This window comes from Tachysurus fulvidraco, chromosome 6 (assembly GCF_022655615.1).
Source record: "Tachysurus fulvidraco isolate hzauxx_2018 chromosome 6, HZAU_PFXX_2.0, whole genome shotgun sequence".
In the NCBI taxonomy this organism is placed as follows: domain Eukaryota; kingdom Metazoa; phylum Chordata; class Actinopteri; order Siluriformes; family Bagridae; genus Tachysurus; species Tachysurus fulvidraco.
Window position 1 is genome coordinate 9889687 of NC_062523.1, and position 18890 is coordinate 9908576.

Below are 18890 nucleotides of genomic sequence, written 5' to 3' on the forward strand. Positions count from 1 at the left end.
GCTAAGAGGCAAGTATACTACAAGACTCTTCTCTGTTCTGGCACCAAGGTGGTGGAATGAACTTCCTCTAGAGGTCCGGACAGCTGAGTCACTGGCTATTTTCAAGCGGCGGTTGAAGACCTACTTATTCAGGAAACATTTCAACTAGCACTTCTTTCCTTATCCTTTGCATTAAAAAAAAAAAAAACCTTTGACACTTTTCATTGTAACTTTGAACAAATGTTTTAAACTCATGGTATCTTAAGTATGTAACCTTGTGAACCAGCATTAATGTATTCTATGTTAGAGATTTAATCACTTATGTACGTCGCTCTGGATAAGGGTGTCTGCCAAATGCTGTAAATGTAAATGTAAATGGAGCTGACTTGGAGAAAGTGCAACACTGGAGGCCGTCATGTTAGCTCTTGGGGCTAACTCAATGCTTGAGGCCACCACTTTGGCCTCTGGAGAGGGATCTGTGTTGAACAGAGCTCAAAGCTGTAGGCTGCCTAGTCAGGCCCCGGAGAGATCTGTGCTGGAGAACACACTGTTTCCCTCTGGAGGGAGCTCAGAAGTGGAAGCTGCCAATCCACACCTGGAGTAAGCTCAGTGCTTGATGCCACCCTTTTGGCCTTTGGAGAGAACTCTGTGATGTGGGTCTCCCTGTCAGCCTCAATGTGGAAGGACATTTGAAGGTCTGCAGGGAGAATGGAGGCCAATCTATCAGCCTTGCCATGGAACGGGGCTCAGAGCTCTGCTTTGGAGGTTGTGCCATCAGCCTTGGAGACTGGAGAGAACCACCCAGTGTGAATGTGCTTTGGAGCTCTGTGCTAAAGGCCACACTGTTTGCACACAGAGAAAGCTCAAAACTCAAACTGTCAGCCTATGGAGAGTGTTCTTTGTTGCAGTCCACCTTGTCAGCCTCATCACTGCACAAGGCTTGGAGCTCTGTTTTGGAGGCTGCTCCATCTGCCTCTGGAGAGAATTCAGCACTGGAAGCCACCCTGTTGGCTTCTGGAGAGAGCTCAGCACAGTAAGCCAGGCTTTGAGCTCTGCTTTGGACGCCACCCTACGGCCTCTGGGGAGTGCTCAGTGCAATAGGTTGGGCTGTCAAGGTCTGCATGTAGCTCGGGAGCACAGGAGGCCACCAAATTGGCTGTGTCGTATGAGATGAAAGACTGAGCTGGCTCGCCCTTCATGTTGGCTCTCCACAAATGCTTCTCAGGACCTTTCTCAGGATCCCAAAACTCTTGGTTCATAGCTTGCACAAATTTAACCATAACATGCAGGGACTTTGTTGTATAAGCTCTGCGATTACTTCTGATCCAAACAAGGTTATAATTCTGTCTGCATTGGAGTTGGTGGAGCTTGAAGTGGGCGTGGTGAATCGTGATTGAACAGCCTCCCCTGAGCTGTTTTAGGTTGCGACAAATGCTGTTGCCAAATTTAGTTTGGATTGGCCTGACAGTCAAGCTAATATTGTCCACTTTAAGCTTGATGCTCTCTTTCTCACATCAGGCCATGCACCACCCCTGTGTCACAACCTCCCATTCTTTCCTGACCTTGGCTCATAATAAACAGGCCAGCCTCCTTGCATGCTCAGAGGCAGGCCCTTCAGGCAAGAGAAGATCCTAAGATTGGGCGCATGGGAGTATTCTCTCCCGAGGTGAGTTGGTTCCCCGATCAGGCAGCTGTCATCCTTCCCATGGGTACTTATTGTGTCACAAATCAAGTCCAAGGACTGTTTTTTCACAACAGATCTAAAGTATGCTGTTTCTCTCCTTGAGTCCCACACCCGGAGCGTTTTTCTGTTGCAGGACTCTTTTGATGGACACCTCTTGGATGGGCTTGTATGGGCCCAGTGTGTTTAGGAAGGCCCTTATCACTCATGGCACACTGCCTGGAAATGAGTATGGTCTCTTACATCAGTCATCAGGGCAGACTGCATTCACGCACTCTGTGCAGGTTGGCACAGCACATCCTGCTCTGGACAAAGACCAGGGCCCGTATTCATAAAGATTCTAAGAATCATCTCAGAGAGCTCCTAATTTATCTTACATTTTTTTAAACTTGGAATCCTAGCTTAAGAGTGATTCAGGACCAATCTCAGAGCAACTCTGAGCAAGGAAAATAATAGTTAGGAATTGAAGCCAAGTTAGGGGCACTCTTTCTTAGATTCTCTATAAATATTGGCCCTGATCTTTTTTGATCCTGGCCAGAGTGCGTCAAGGACCGAGTCCACTTCTTACTAATTTCCCTCAAGGACGCCATGTTCGGAGACCTCATATCTCAGGCACAGGAGGCATACAGTATCTGATGACTCCTTCTCTAAGCTAACTTAACATTATATTTAAAAGTAAACAGCACTGAGAATAAAACAATCAGCTAACTGTTAGTTTTAGATAGAATCTTCAGCCTGTTTAAGTACAAAAAACAAGCATGTGTCAGTCAGGAATTGCCGTACATGTTAAAGCCAGGGTCTCTGATTTTTGAAAGCCAATGTCGACATTTGAAATCACCAAAACAAACACGCCCCTAAACCAAATGGGTCCCGCTCCCGTATTGATAGCTCCGCCCACACATACATATGTAACCCAGGCAACTAATGGAAAGAAATGTGTCTTTATCATAGCTGAAGGGAAGAACAATACGATTGCAAATAAACAAACAAGCAAAAATGACACACAAGCATAATCATGCGAAGGACGGCAGATATTAGTTCTGTGAGACAAAGCAAATCCAAAGTTACTCACCTATCGAGAAGGAAAAACGCAACCTTTAAAGTAAAGTTGAATTTCCTAAGTCAATAACTCCAGAGCTAAACGCTGTTACTACACAAAACGCGGTTGTAGCTGCCTCTCTACATTACTACGATAGAAAAGAGGTGTTATTTGTGTAGTAACAGCGTTTAGCTCAGGAGTTATCGACTTGGGAAACTCCAACCTGTGAATATGCGCCAACTTCCTGCTCCTTCAGTTCTATCCAGCGCTGGAAATCTGATCCTATATTAACACGTCCTACTTCTTGCCTTATCGTAAGCCTTTCTTCGCTTTCTTTCTTTGTTTTTATCCTCCATGTCAATGTTAAAACCGCTTTCTGCTAATGTCACATTTGCGCACTGAACACTCTCTCCGCCCATATTGACAAGCCCCGCCCCTTTCTGCTCATTAGCTACACGTTTGTTTTAATTTTTGTTTTGATTTTTGTTCATTATTCGGCCCGACTCAGTTTTCTGAAGCATTTCTCAAAAATCGGAGACCCCTCCTTTAACTGTAGATCAGTTATGAGGCTGTGTTGTGGAACCTAACGCTAACTTACTTATAAAACTGAGATTGTATGCAAAAGAGCTCATTGTAAAAAGATTGATAGGTTTCAAATCATATACTTTGATATGAGACTGCATTTTTATGTGCAAATTGAGCTGAAAGTGTAAACATCTTATTTTACTTGAAGTTTTTGTGAAACCATGGCATTTCATATTAGCTAAGAAGAAATAATACTGTATTCAAGGATGACAGGCTGCAGTTATGTGCAATTTTGTTTTGTTTGCCACAGCATCTTTTTGTGCGACACTTTATTCGAGTCACCACTAAATGACCCGATAAGTGAGCGATGTGGTATATCTTAAGCTCCAGTGAGCTGTATACTCCCTAGTGTGATGTGAGCCATCATCAGATGCTCCCTAATGACACATAGACTCCTGTTTTTCCAGCACAGCATCAGGAAGAGAGCATTAGTTTGTGAGAGTTTTCTGATTGAAATGTGCCAAAATACTTTAAATAAAATCACATTTTCTACAACTTTTATAAATCCAGTCTGAAATGATTTGCTTTGTTTGGTTTACCCCAATGTTTACGTACAAACTAATTTTAAAAAATTGCTTCAAGAGGCCCATTGTGATTCATGCTCTCTATTTATACTTTCTAGATATTGTAGCTTTGAGTGCTCTTCAGGAAATTATGCAAAGCACAAGGCGATAACTTAATTTTCCTGGAACTACATTTACTGCCTATAGGTTTATACTGGTCTGTGCTACCTGATGCATTCCTAGGATAAATGTATGAGGTAAACAATAATTAACAAATTATAAAATAAAGATAAACGAATAGTGCATGGCTTGATGAAAATGGGTTTATGTTGCCGTTGCTGTCCTGTTGGGCTCCCAGCATTTAATGGAGATTTAATGTACACCTTAAAACTAACAAAGGGAAGGGGAAATGGTTCATAATCAGTTACAGTTTACTTTTCTAGGCTATTATTTTCTGAACACACTTTTTATGTAGCTCAGTGTAAAAAAGCGGCATAGTGGAGGAAGCAGAAATTATAAGCACTTTTTCACACCGGGCCATGTAGGTTTGGATTTTGTTTTCCCTTAATAATAAAAACCTTCATTTACAAACTACATTTTGTGTTTACTTGTGTTATCTTTCACTAATATTTGATGATCTGAAACATTAAAGTTTGACAAACATGCAAAAAAAAATAAAAAATCAGGAAGGGGGCCAACACTTTTTTCACACCACCATATAACTTTCACTGTGATTCTTTCTTGTACTTTTATATCAATGGCATGCAGCAAGTACCTGCGGTGAATGGGAGATTTCACGTGTGTGGTTAACAATGAAGTGTAGTAATAGACTTTGTTTTGCAGTGTTGAATTATTGTTTTCAGTCTTATGAGTAAGAACGATGTTTTTCAAAAGTAAACCTTGATTGTTGATCGTATTTGAGCAAATTAGTCGGATTAGTTGATAAAAAATAAATTACTGGTTGAAGACACTGGTTATAAGCAAGCCTCGTGTTCTCATTCTCCTCCCTGTCATCCAGGGAATGTTTATAATGCGAGTTATTAAATTAGAATAATGAATTTGTGTACTTGTACCACCTCAGATAAATGACTGTATAGCTAGTCTAATTCAGTAACCTCAACCTTTCATGAACTGTAGAAAATCAAGATTGTAATACAGAGATACAATAATCCTGTAGCAGAGGAATCAGTTTACTAACTTAATGTAACAATAGACTTACTGTACTGTGACTGTGTCATTGCCAAGGAAACCCTGGACACTGCCTGTTCTATACGCAATTGAAAATGGCTGATGATTGGTGGTGAATGTGGAAGACTCACTTGGGTCAAACAAAGGATAATTGACTGGAAAACATATTTGAGAGCTTACAGATAGATGTTATGGCTGGCTGATATTACTAACCTCAATTATACACCATTTTGTTATACATTATATTCTCATTTCTGATTAGTCAGAAGGTATTGATTATTTTTGTTAGTGCAGTTGTTCTTATACGATATTGTTTCAATAGCAACAGCAAATGGCAAATGCAAATGACAATAGCAAATGCATCGGCAACAGGAATATTAATTACAAATTTAATTTGATAATAAACCGATTAAATGTTTAAGGTTTTGTTTAATTAATAAAAAAAAAAAATAAAACAAAGACAATGAATACAACACTGTAGTCTGAGCTATTATGGAGCAATAATTTGTATAATACAGCTTTTTATTATTATTTAAAGTAAGTTTACCACCTTATTCAAAGTGATTATATTTATAGTTACATGATGATAATGCATGTGGTTTGAGGTTCTTCAGCACTGTTGCAGTTAGGGCTGGGCGATATGGCCTAAAATAAAAATCCCTGATTTTGTCACAAAAAAATCCGATTTATGATTTAAATCGATTTTCCCCTCCTACTGAAATCTGCAGATTGCAAAGAAATTGTTCAAAACAAGTTTTAACTTTATTTTGTTTTGATTTTCCCTTTCTGGGATTCTGTTAACCCCTTGGGGTTAAAGTGCAATCAGAAAAAAAGGTAAAATGACAAGATGGCATGCCCTGCCATTGTAACCAGGGAAAATATAACATAACATATAACCTAAACTCTTTAAACGCAAGTGTAACATCTTGTTATTTGGTAGATAGGAGGTAGTTCTGATAAAGTGCAAACAAAACATTCAACAGCAATTATTTATGCAAATTGGAATGTAGCAATGCCAAAAAGTTTTGTTGTAAGCCATTCTAGATTTAGTTGTTCATATACATTTGTGCAATTGATAAAGCAGAAAGCTTTGGAGTATATAAAAGTTGATTTTAAATGTATACTTTGATGTTGCTTCCCCATCATTTAATAATTATTTTTTAATTGATCAATAAAAGTATTGTATAATGTAATGAAACCAAATAATATTTAGTGGAGTTGTACTATTCTATATAATGGAGTTGCATACTATTCTAGAATAGTTGTACTATTCTACATAAAACTACTACAATGTGCAAAGGGGCTATTAAAAAGAAATGCATTACAACAGAAATTAATTTCTTTTTAATAGCCCCTTTGCACATTGTAGTAGTTTTATACAGAACAGTTTTTGTCTCTTATTGCATTTGCAGTTTTGTATTTACGTATTATGTATTATTAAATAATTTATATGCCACTATACTGTATATTACACTAATATTATTTCTTTAAGAGTTACTGAAAGAGAAAATATTGAGCAAAATTTCACAATAGCATTATAGTGTAGAATTGTATAATCATATTTTTCTGTAGATCTAGATTTACATCTTATTGGTTAATCAAACTTTCATTGTAACCTTGCTGAGAGCTGTACTGTGAATACTTCAGCATTTCCTTGAGGAGACCCTTTTTTCACTATGGTCTTCATTTTAACAAGAGGTACACTGCAGACAACATGCTTAGAATAACATCATGAATCTTAAAAATGTTCACGCTGTCATTTCCATTTATAAAAATTATGTTAATTCTTGTCCTCATTAGTCCCCTTTGGCCCTCTTTCTCTTACCTGACAAGTCCCTCATTAAGACCCAGACATAGCAGACCGAAGATCAGACACCTCATCATACCTCCGCAGATTTCTTTACCACACACAACAGCCACCTGAATCGGGCATATTTATAATCTGACTTTATCCAGGAGCAGCAACCTACATGAGTACTTTATGATTTAAACAAACAAAAAAGCTTTATTGTACCATTTCAGGCTCTCGATCAGATATTGTTAAGGTGTGCTAGATTTCTTGTTGTTTTGTCTTCGTTGTTTTTATCTTTGATTATTTATACTGTTTATATAAATGTATACGGACATTTATTATGGAAGCTGATGATGCCTGATAAAGCTTATAATCCGGCAAATGTCAGAAAACGTAACAGTTAATGGAAATGATCTTAAATGTTTTCATATTTGATGCCAACGAATGACATTTTGAGTTCAGACTTATCTACGTTCATGGCAAAACAAACTGTTGCGCAGCACCAGTCGGAAAGGCAACAGGATTTATGGAGTTTATTAAAACACAGCAAAATTGTGAGGAAGGGGACTAGAATGTTGACGCAGGACGGTTATTCTGCACTGTACCAATCTTAGTCGACCAGTTTTAGCAGCCACCCCAGGCTGAATGATATTTGGAGCTCTGCGTTAGAGTTTGCACTGTTGGCCTCAGCATGTGCTCTGTGCTGGAAGGCACACCGTCAGCCTCTTCACAGAATGGGGCTTGTAGCTCTGCATGATCGTAAAATGGGGCTTGTGAGCACCGTCAGCCTCATTGTACCAAAAGAGTAAGAGCTCTGCATTCGAGGCCCCCACCATAAGAATCTGGAGAGAGATCAATCCGGGGTTTGGAATGAAGGTAGCTGCAGGATTGACGATGTAGTATAAGATGAAAGGACATACTGGTTTGCTCATCATGGTGGCTCCCCACAGATGCTTCTTAAGGTTTTTACTGGGATCCCCAAAATCCCAGTTCATGGATTCAAGGGTTGCCCGGCAGGTCTGTAAGTCCACTGCCAGCTTGAGAAAACTGGCTGTCTTGACAGATAAAATACATACCCATATGCAGGGACAACATAAAAAGGTTTTTAATTAGGGAAAATAACTAAGGCTACAAATACTAGGAACATAGAAACACAACCCATGGAAACAGAAAACAACAAACCAAAGACAACAAAAGACAAAAGACAAGGCATCAGCAAAAAAAACACGCACAAGACTGGTATAAATAAGGAGAACAATCATTGAAACACAAGGACCAGGTGTGCAGAGGCGGGAACGAATTAAGGATATGGTGGGGCAAACACAGGTGATACACAAAACAAAAACAAAAGCACATGGCACAAGACAAAACGTTCCCCTAGTGTTCGGACAGTGAAGTCCAAGCTGTTCCTGACAGCCATAAGTGAACTGAGGTCAGGCATTGGCAATGGCAGCAATATCACTCATGTGTTCTTGGGAAGCAAACTGTTCTGTCATGTGTTCCTCAGGAAAAGATGCAGATTGTGAGGATCCAAGTGCAGGGGTTCTTCTTTATTAAACAAACATCAACAAATCCAACACAAAGCAAAAGAGGTCAGGAACAGAAAAAGGTCAGAATACTGAACTGGGCTAAACACAAGGGCTGGGCGATAAAACAATAACGATATGTATCGCGATAGACAAATGATCGATATCAATAAAAAATGTGTTCGATAAAACATTTGATATTTTTTATTCTTTGTCGGAAGAAAACGGAGGTTGCGAAGCAAGTTTGGTTGCATTTCCAAAGGCACTCGCTCTCTGGTAACCTGCAAAGACTGTAACACACAAAGGTTTACATAAAAACACAAATAATGAACGGAACTGAAAACAGGTAAAAAAGCAAAGAACGGAGAACATACACAGAGCACCAATGCGCAAGAGAGAGATTTGTAACATATTATCCATCCATCCATCCATCCATCCATTCATCCATCCATCCATCCGTCCATCCATCCATCCATCCATCCATCCATCCATCCATCCATCCATCCATCCATCCATTTTCTACCGCTTATCCGGGGCCGGGTTGCGGGGGCAGCAGTCTAAGCAGGGACCCCCAGACTTCCCTTGTAGCAGAGCCACATAAGGTGACAATGGCTTAATGCCGAAATGTTGTATAGAGTAAGCATTACCTGATTGTGTACACCGGTAATATATTCTGTTGCATTTGTGTTGCCCTGTTTACTGCTCTTATGAGACCCGCCGATAACGTCACGCGACATCGCTTCACTTCCGGGTTCCCCCCCATATAAGGAAGCGGGCCGACGGCGTTCGAGGTGGCGAGGTTAATGGCGATTGGTGCACCAGCGGATACTGTAAGGAGGGTTCACAGTTTCGGTGTGGATTATTCGGGGGTTGTTTAGCGCGGAGAGACTCATTGTGGAATATTCCTCCCTTTATCGGATTATTCACCGGTGAGGACGCTAGTACACCCATCCACAAGCCGGACTTCCTAACACGTCACTACATCCGGTGAGATTGCGCCATATAAGGACATTTATACTCACCGAGGCCTTAAAGGACACTACACACCTACGCGCACACGCACACGCACACACCTCATTGCTTTGGTTTTTTGGGTGTATATATTTGTTTTTGTATATATTGGTAAATATAAATTTTGTATAATACACTTGGGTTGGTTTATATTGGTGTGTCTGTCTGTTTTCTGGTATAACAACTGTATTAGGGAGTGGTGCCCCATTTAATCGTGTACGGTTTAGGTGTGACTTACACGTGAACCGTTACATAGTGGTGGCCCGTACAGGGGGCCGCTCCATTTATTTAGCATTTTTTTGTAATATTTTGTTTATTATTACTATTATTGCTATTATTATTTGTATTGTTATTTTTTTACTATGGATTCAGAACAGACCACACCACTCACTGTTATATATGCTGACGTGGTTAGTGGTAACAACACTCCTGTTAATGAACAAAACACTGCTAATGCCATTCCTGATGCAGATGTTACTGCAGGCCCATTTGTAACTAGACGTAATCCAACAGCTGAAATAACATCTATGCTTAGCTCTTTGTATATTTCTGATGGTGATGAGTCTGAGGATAATAATGAGGAAAGCTGTGTGATGAATGTTGAGTTGATACAAACAATGCAAACTGATATTGCGCAGCTTAAGGTGGATTTATTGGCCCTTAGCTCACAGGTACACTCGTTGAATCACGATTTCAAGCAGTCTGTTGAGAGTACCCTAAATCGGGAAACCAGTTTCAGGGAGGCAGTGGACGCTGGCTTAGCAGAGTTGCAGGAGGGTTTCCAGATGTCCCTGGAGAAGCTGGAAAGAGCGGTGACAGACTGTTTTCTAAGGAGGGATGCAAAATGGGAAAGTCAGATGAAGAAATTGCGACTGACAAGCACTCCCACCCTCGCCAGACTACAGGCCTACACTCCAGCTAGTTCTCCCGTTACACCCATCCACCTTCCCAAGACACCGGTTCCAGCTACCAGAGCTAAAGTGCCTCCACCCAAGCCTACCAATACCACCTATAGCATTGCGACTCCTACTGCCAGGCAACCCTCTAGTGAGCTTACCCCTCCGGCAGCAGCCAATATATCGTCCTTCTGTGCTCGTCCTCCCATCCGCCTGGAGTTTCCCACATTTGGTGATGCCTGTGAAACGGCAGATGTACTAAACTTCATCGAGCAATGTGAAAACTACTTGGACATCAGACCACTCCCCAGTGTGGAACTAATTGGTACTCTGAGCACTGTATTGAGAGGATCGGCTTTGAGCTGGTGGAAGGCTGAAAAAACAAAGGTCACGGACTGGCAGTCTTTCAAAGAGGCTTTTATGGCGGCGTTCCTACCAGATGACTACCTCACGGAGGTGGAAGACAAACTCCGATAACTGGTACAGCAACCTCGACAACGCCTGAGAGACTTCGCCTATGACTACAGAGCCCTCTGCCTCAAGTGGAAGCCCGACATCACAGAGGACGAATTAGTGAGTCGTATCCTCAACAACATCAACCCGAGAGTTGCAGGCTGCCTGAGGGGAACGATAACCACCGTGGAACAACTGGTGAAGGTTGGGTCCATGGTGGAGAAGGATTGCCTTGGGGCAAAAGACTACTGGCAGAAGGTGGGGCAGAACGGGAAGGAAAGGAGCAGCAAGAGGCCGACTGATCGCTCTTCCCCCAAAAACCTGGCAGGGGTCTCCATCGCTCAACCCCAGGTGCTGTCATCACTTCTGCTGGTACCAGTAACGGTGAAAGGGAAAGAGCTGAGCGCTGTACTGGACACAGGGAGCACTTATACTCTAATGCAAGAGAACCTCTGGCTACAACTAACCGGAGAGACCCCCACAAGCACCTCACGGTCCACACAGAGATTCATCATGGCGGATGGAAAGATACACCAAGCGGTGGAGAAAAGGACGGTCAGCTATAAATGGCATGAAAAGGAGTGTGGAGTGGACACTTACATAATGAAGGATGCCCACCTGGCCTTCCCACTTATAGCGGGGTTGGACTTTCTAACGGCTACCGGAGCCATCCTAGAGGTGGGACGATGCCGGTATGCTCTCGACACAGAAAAGGGTTACATATACCACCCCTTCCTTCCATCCCATGGCCTTCCCGGGCTGAACACCATGACCGCCCCTACGCCGTCTGATCCAACAGCTGTACTGAGTCTGTACTACGCCTTACCTCCCACGTTGATCCACCCAGCATTAGCTCCCCTGCATCCTGTTATTAACCCTACCTGGGACACTGGAAATCAGGAGGAGCTGCAAAGGTTGATGTCCAACTGGCCTCACACCACCTCCGGTAACCTGGGAAAAACCGCAGTGGTTCGACACAACATTCACATGACCGACAACATCCCCATTAAGTCCAGAGCATACAGAGTCTCTCCTTTTAAGAAACAGATCATTGAAGACCAAGTCGACCAGATGCTCAAAGACCACATTATTGAGCCTTCTTTCTCTCCATGGTCATCCCCAGTAGTCCTCGTGCCTAAACCTGATGGTTCCCACAGGTTCTGTGTGGACTATCGCCGGCTAAACAGCAAGACCATTCCTGATGCCTATCCAATGCCGCTCATCCACGACATCTTGGAATCCATGGAAGGCGCCTCCTGGTTCAGCACTTTGGATTTGCAATCGGGTTACTGGCAAGTGGAAATGGAGAAGGAGTGCAAAGAAAAAACTGCTTTTATCACCACCAAGGGTTTGTACCAATTCCACTCCATGCCATTTGGGCTTAAGAACGCGGCTGCCACATTCCAGAGGCTCATGGAGAAGGTCCTGGCTGATCTGAGGGGGAAGATCTGCTTCGTATACATTGATGACATCATAGTATACTCGCCGTCCTTGAAACGCCATTCTCAACATCTAAATGCCATATTACAAAGACTGAGTCAAGCTAACCTTACATTGAATATGAAGAAATGTCATTTCTTCAAACGACAGCTGAAATTTCTGGGCCATATCATCTCTGAGAGGGGAGTGGAGGTCGACCCAGAAAAAACGCTGGCCGTTGCACACTATCCCTCCCCTGCTGACCTCAAGGCACTGCAACGTTTTCTGGGTTTGGCTGGCTGGTACCATAAATTCATCCCTCACTTTGCAGACATCACTGCTCCATTGAATCGACTAAAAAAGAAAGGAGTGAAGTGGGAATGGACCCCTGAATGCCAGAAAGCTATGGATGACTTGAAACAGGCCTTACAAAACCCACCCGTTCTGGTGCAGCCTGACCTTAACCTGCCATTCCAAGTCCATACAGATGCCAGCGACGTTGGCCTGGGAGCTATACTTAGCCAGAGTTCAGCGGAAGGAGAGAAGGTGGTGGCCTATGCCTCGAGGACCCTAAGAGGAGCAGAGTTGAATTACTCCACCTCAGAAAAAGAGTGTTTAGCCGTTGTCTGGGCTGTGGAAAAATGGAGACATTACCTGGAAGGAAGGCAGTGTGACATTTTTACAGATCATGCAGCTCTGGCTTGGGCCTTCAACTGCCCCAAGACCTCCTCACGTCTGACCCGCTGGACGCTCCGCCTACAACAGTTCTGCTTCCAGGTACACCACAGGAAAGGCTGTCTTAACCTAGGGCCTGATGCATTGTCCAGAGCTTACCTACCGGGAAAGGCTAAAGAGGTACCCTGTCTAGTCATGTCACCTCTCAGATATACCTCCGACATCCCTCACACCCTAGACGAAATAGCTACTGCACAAGGCAGCGACAGTAACATCCCCCATCTACAAGCAGATAGCAAAGACAGAAAGGTCCAGGGTAAGCAAATCTCCTTTGAGGTCCACCAGGGGGTGTTATACCGCCGGATTCCTTTGAAGAACCAGGGGGAGAAGTTCCAGTTGGTGGTCCCTCAATCATTAGTACCTGGTTTCCTGCACTACTTCCATGACAACCCTTTAGGAGGACACCTGGGTAGGCTGAAAACTCTGCTAAGGCTGTTGGATGTAGCTTGGTGGCCTTCTGTCCGGAAAGACGTCTGGCAGTACGTCAAGGGCTGTGAGGTGTGTCAGAAATACAAGCCAGAAAACTCAAAACCCAGCGGCTTTCTGCAAAGCACCCAGGTCCAAGAACCAGGCCACATGCTGGGGATGGATTTAATGGGGCCCCTTCCAGTGAGCAAGAAGCAGAATACTTACCTCCTGGTAATAGTGGACTATTTCACTAAGTGGGTAGAGATGTTTCCCCTTAGAGATGGTAAAACTCAGAAATTAATCAAAATTCTCAGGGAAGACATATTTACCCGTTGGGGGGTTCCCAAATATCTGGTATCGGACCGAGGGCCTCAATTCACCTCCTGTGTCCTCTCTGAACTCTGTAAGGCCTGGGGAAGCATCCAGAAACTCACCACCAGCTATCACCCACAAACTAATCTAACTGAGAGGATAAACCGGACATTAAAAACAATGATTGCCTCCTATGTGGGAATATACCACCAAAACTGGGACCAGTGGTTACCTGAGTTCCGCTTTGCCCTTAACACGGCCCATCAAGAGACCACCGGCAAAACACCAGCAGAGCTCATGATTGGCCGGCAGTTACAAGGTCCGCTGGAACGGCTTATCCATAAACCACCTTTACCCGACCAAGCCGCATACAACATGATTGAAAGGCAAACCATCATGGCAGAGGAGGTAAAGCGTAGAGTGGCAGCACAACAATCTAGACAGGCTAGATATTATAATGCTCGACGGAAGGATGCGCAGTTCCAGCCGGGCGATCTAGTCTGGATTAAAACGCACCCACTCTCTTCGGCCTCAAATAAATTCTCTGCTAAGCTAGCGCCCAAGTGGGAGGGACCAGCTGAAATTAAAAAAAGAATGGGGCCAGTAAATTACACAGTCTGTTGCGGAAACCCACCTAAAAACGAAATTGTAAATGTGGTTAACCTAAAACGTTGGTATGGACGCTCTCCTTCGGCGCCGATGGCTGGGGGGGGGGGGGGGGTCTATGTAGCAGAGCCACATAAGGTGACAATGGCTTAATGCCGAAATGTTGTATAGAGTAAGCATTACCTGATTGTGTACACCGGTAATATATTCTGTTGCATTTGTGTTGCCCTGTTTACTGCTCTTATGAGACCCGCCGATGACGTCACGCGACATCGCTTCACTTCCGGGTCCCCCCCCCCATATAAGGAAGCGGGCCGACGGCGTTCGAGGTGGCGAGGTTAATGGCGATTGGTGCACCAGCGGATACTGTAAGGAGGGTTCACGGTTTCGGTGTGGATTATTCGGGGGTTGTTTAGCGCGGAGAGACTCATTGTGGAATATTCCTCCCTTTATCGGATTATTCACCGGTGAGGACGCTAGTACACCCATCCACAAGCCGGACTTCCTAACACGTCACTACATCCGGTGAGATTGCGCCATATAAGGACATTTATACTCACCGAGGCCTTAAAGGACACTACACACCTACGCGCACACGCACACGCACACACCTCATTGCTTTGGTTTTTTGGGTGTATATATTTGTTTTTGTATATATTGGTAAATATAAATTTTGTATAATACACTTGGGTTGGTTTATATTGGTGTGTCTGTCTGTTTTCTGGTATAACAACTGTATTAGGGAGTGGTGCCCCATTTAATCGTGTACGGTTTAGGTGTGACTTACACGTGAACCGTTACACCCTCTCCCCAGACACTTCCTCTAGCTCTTCCGGGGGAATACCAAGGCGTTCCCAGGCCAGCCAAGAGACATAGTCCCTCCAGCGTGTCCTAGGTCTTTCCCAGGGAATCCTCCCGGTTGGACATGCCCGGAACACCTCCGCAGGGAGGCGTCCAGGAGGTATCCGGAACAGATGCCCGAGCCACCTCAGCTGACTACTCTCAATGTGGAGGAGCAGCGGCTCTACTCTGAGCTCCTCCCGAGTGATCGAGCTCCTCACCCTATCTCTAAGGGAGCACCCAGCCACCCTGCGGAGGAAACTCATTTCGGCCGCCTGTATCCGGGATCTTGTCCTTTCGGTCATGACCCAAAGCTTGACCGCATCACTGCAGAAGATACACCGATCCGCCTGTCGATCGATCGATATGTTTTAAACATTTCTATGTATCTTTTGCCTCTACTATGCAGTTAAAACAGAAATACTCAAGCCCTGACTGTCTAATTTCTATGAGCCATTAGTGGAGTGTGACATGAGTAAGATATTCAATGCTTAGCATGGGCAACCCCAAAACAGGTAGAAATACAGGTTTTCGGCATCTAAAAGAGTTAATACACAAACTGCACGCAAGGTATTCAGACCTCAGACACACTTTAACTCTAGACCTATGCCCTATCCAGAAGTTACACTACAGTCCCACTAAAATTATTTGTTGTATTAATTTGACGAGTCAAAATGGTGAAAAAAATATAAGAGTAAGATATCATAACTTAAATTTTTTATCTTGTAACTATTAATTTGTATGCATAAGTATCTGTTTTTGTGGTATTAAAAAAGCAAAATAATAGGGCATAATGCATCAATGCTATATTATTAGATGTGGGGGTAGATGAGGGTAGAAAGAAAATCTAGAGAAATCTGGAGGTACTTGTGTAATCTGAATTGGGAGCCCATTCAATTACCGTAAGCATCTGGTAGCACATCTCTGGGTAAACAAAACCTTCCCTGTCTAAATCCTAACATAACATTTGATACCACTGACATTTAAGGCCTCTATATTTATTATTTAATGATGCACAGTTAAATGTAGAATATTTAGTAATATCAGCAGACAAAAAAATGAAATGAACTAAAAGTCAAAGAAGGCAGTGCAAGACATTTGGCAGACTTATAATGCCTAAATCTCAAAGAACTGGCAAGCAGTCTGGATGGACTTGACACTGACAAGTACCACCACAGTCACCTACCTGTCTGATAGATGTCTCTCAGTTAACATAACATGCTTTATATTTAAAAGCAAACAGCACTGAGGATAAAAAAATTCAGTTAACTGGTAAAAGAAATACTAGGAGGCTGAAAGTTGACTTTCATTTGTCCTTCCATGGTCACCAGTCTGTTCCATTTTTATATTATGAGGTTACATGTGACATTTTAAAAAAAAAAAAAAAAAAAAGATTACATGATTGCCTCAGTAGAGTATTGCCTTCATTTCAGCTCTGTTTATGGAATAGCTTTTTGTTGGTGGACGTAAGAATATTTATTACAGATTTTAATTCTATTATAATAATATTAGTAAATATTGTATTACATTAATGCTTTAATAATATATTAATATTATTATATTCTTTTTAATAAAATATAAATACACTTTGTTAAAAATTCTAATTAACAACCTTGAAAATGTGTCAAATTAGAAAGAGAGAGCGAAATTACAAATTTAGTTGAAAAACTAAAAATGTACTACTCATTTTTTGTTCCAGTTGTCCCTTTTACTGTTACCTTGAACCTGATACACTTTGTGAATCCTATTCACGATAAACATTGCTAAGTAAAAAACAAACAAACAAACAAACAAACAAACAAACAAACAAATAAATAAATAAGCAAGCAAGCAAGCAAGCAAGCAAGCAAGCAAGCAAATAAATAAATAAATAAATAAATAAATAAACAAGAATTTAATTTTTTTTTAAAAAAAGGTTGGCTACAACATGGGAATGTTTTTGTAAGCAACGAAAAGGCAACAAACAATTCTTAGACATTTTATTAGACAATTAACCTTGCGTTTATTCTTAAAATCATGATATAATTCAATTATGACTTCATCATGCTTCAGAGTGTTCTTCAGATTACTTCAATTCTATGCTAAGGTAGCAAATCCCACTCTAGCATTTCCCTGGTCAAACACAGAGTAGAACTGTCTGAGGAAGACATCACCCAGGATCCAGTAAGGATAACCGTTTCTGAACTGCTCATGTGATCCCCGGATGCCACTCTGACAGTATGAGTTAGAATCTTCATCCTGTTTAAGTACAAAAAAAAAGCATGTGTCAGTCAGGACTTGCTGTACATGTTAACTGTAGATCAGTTATGAGGCTGTTCCACTCTTACCTGAAGCACATAAGCAGTACCCGGCAAATGCAGGTGAGCTCCGTTCATAACGAATGTTAGTGGGGGAAGGCTGCTCACGGAATTACAGTCGAACACATACTGGAAGCATAACACAAACAGGAAACCCCTTTTCAAACAAAAACAACTCACACTGTCAAATGCTTCTGTATCCCACAACATTTCCCTGTCAATCATGGTACAGAAAATGTGTGTTTGTAGAACCTAACTCTATCTTGCTCATACATCTGAGTGTGTATGCAAAAGTCGTCAAAGTAAGATGATGTCGCCCTTGATTGATAGGTTAGGATAGGATAGGCAGATTAAGCTTATAAATAATATATAAAATATAAAAATATAAAAAGTTTATTAACTTCAATTGCACAAAGCAATTTTCTGAAACCATGGCATTTCATATTAGTTAAGATACCGATACTGTATAAAAGGCTACAATGGTGAGTAATTCAGCCACCTCTAAATGACCCGATAAGTAAGCCATGTGGTATGTATCAAGCTACAGTAAGCTGTTTATTCTCTAGTGTGCTGCGTGACATCATCTGCTCTTCTCCTATGGCATATTACATCCTGTTTTCCTGGCAAAGTATCAGGGAGAGCGCATTGGTTTGTGTGTGAGAGTTTTCTGGTGGAGTATAGCCAAGCCATTTTGAAGAACATTAGCATATTCAAAGTTTTTTTGTAAATCCATTGGGAATGTAGTTACATACCCCTTACAACATACATGATTGATAAATGTGGCTCATTGTGATTCATTTCTGTTGCATATTTATGCTCTCTAGATACTGTAGAGACCTTGAGTGTTGTTCTGGCACTGATGTAAAGCACAGGTGTTACGACAACTTCATTTCTACTGATTTATGTTTACTGCCTATAGGTTTATACTGCTCTGTGCTAGCATTCTTAGGATACATGCATGAGATAAATCCATGGCATGATTAAAATGGGCTTACGTTGCCGTTGCTGTCCTGTTGGGCTCCCAGCATTTGATGAAGAGTGTCTACATATTGTGGTGGGCACAGCAGCAGTGACGTTCCTGTGTCTGTAATAGCAGTACATCCATTTTCACACCATCCAGTTGACTGGTGATTCACCTCAAAACTAAGGGAAGAGGTTCATAATAAGTTGCAGGTTACTTTTCTAGTCTGTTTTTTTTTTTTTTTAACTCTAACACAGCTTTATGGTGCTCAAAGTGCCATAAATTAGCTTAATGGAGGAAATATATAAAATCAAATTGTAGTTGAAATCCATACTCTCAGTGTTTGAAAAAACAAACAAAAAAGGTCGACTTTTGTTTTACTGCAGACAAATGTCATATTATTGTATTGTATTAATATCTCCATTTTAGTCAAATTCTGCTGTTCTTCTGTTATTAAAGCTATTTCTAGGCATATATTACTATTTTTAAACACAAAATTTTCATTCTATTTTTTTTCTTCTAAACTCAACCCTAAAAAATAAATGATTAGAATGAGAAAAATCCTACCAAAGGAACAAAAAAATCTTCAAACATAGAAACATATGTCTAAAATTAGGTTTAATAATCTTTGATTTGTTTTCGGTAATCTTTAAATATGA

General features: G+C 41.8%; 2 protein-coding genes across 12 annotated transcripts in view; one reads left to right on the forward strand and one right to left on the reverse strand.

Moving 5' to 3' along the window:
• Positions 1-18890, forward strand: part of tns1b (tensin 1b) — a 230586-nt gene that overhangs the window by 23746 nt on the left and 187950 nt on the right. The window lies entirely within an intron of this gene.
• Positions 1-18890, reverse strand: part of LOC113645383 (gastricsin-like) — a 28535-nt gene that overhangs the window by 6018 nt on the left and 3627 nt on the right. The window contains exons 7-9 of one of the 2 annotated variants that reach the window (XM_027150919.2): positions 18266-18413; positions 17301-17399; positions 16974-17211 (exon numbers count right to left, since the gene is read on the reverse strand). The exons of the other annotated variant lie outside the window; for it this stretch is intronic. Coding sequence (XP_027006720.2) covers positions 17050-17211; positions 17301-17399; positions 18266-18413 — 409 coding nt within the window. The 3' untranslated portion in view covers positions 16974-17049. Of the gene's footprint in view, positions 1-16973; positions 17212-17300; positions 17400-18265; positions 18414-18890 lie in introns of those variants that run through there. 2 annotated transcript variants of the gene reach the window in all.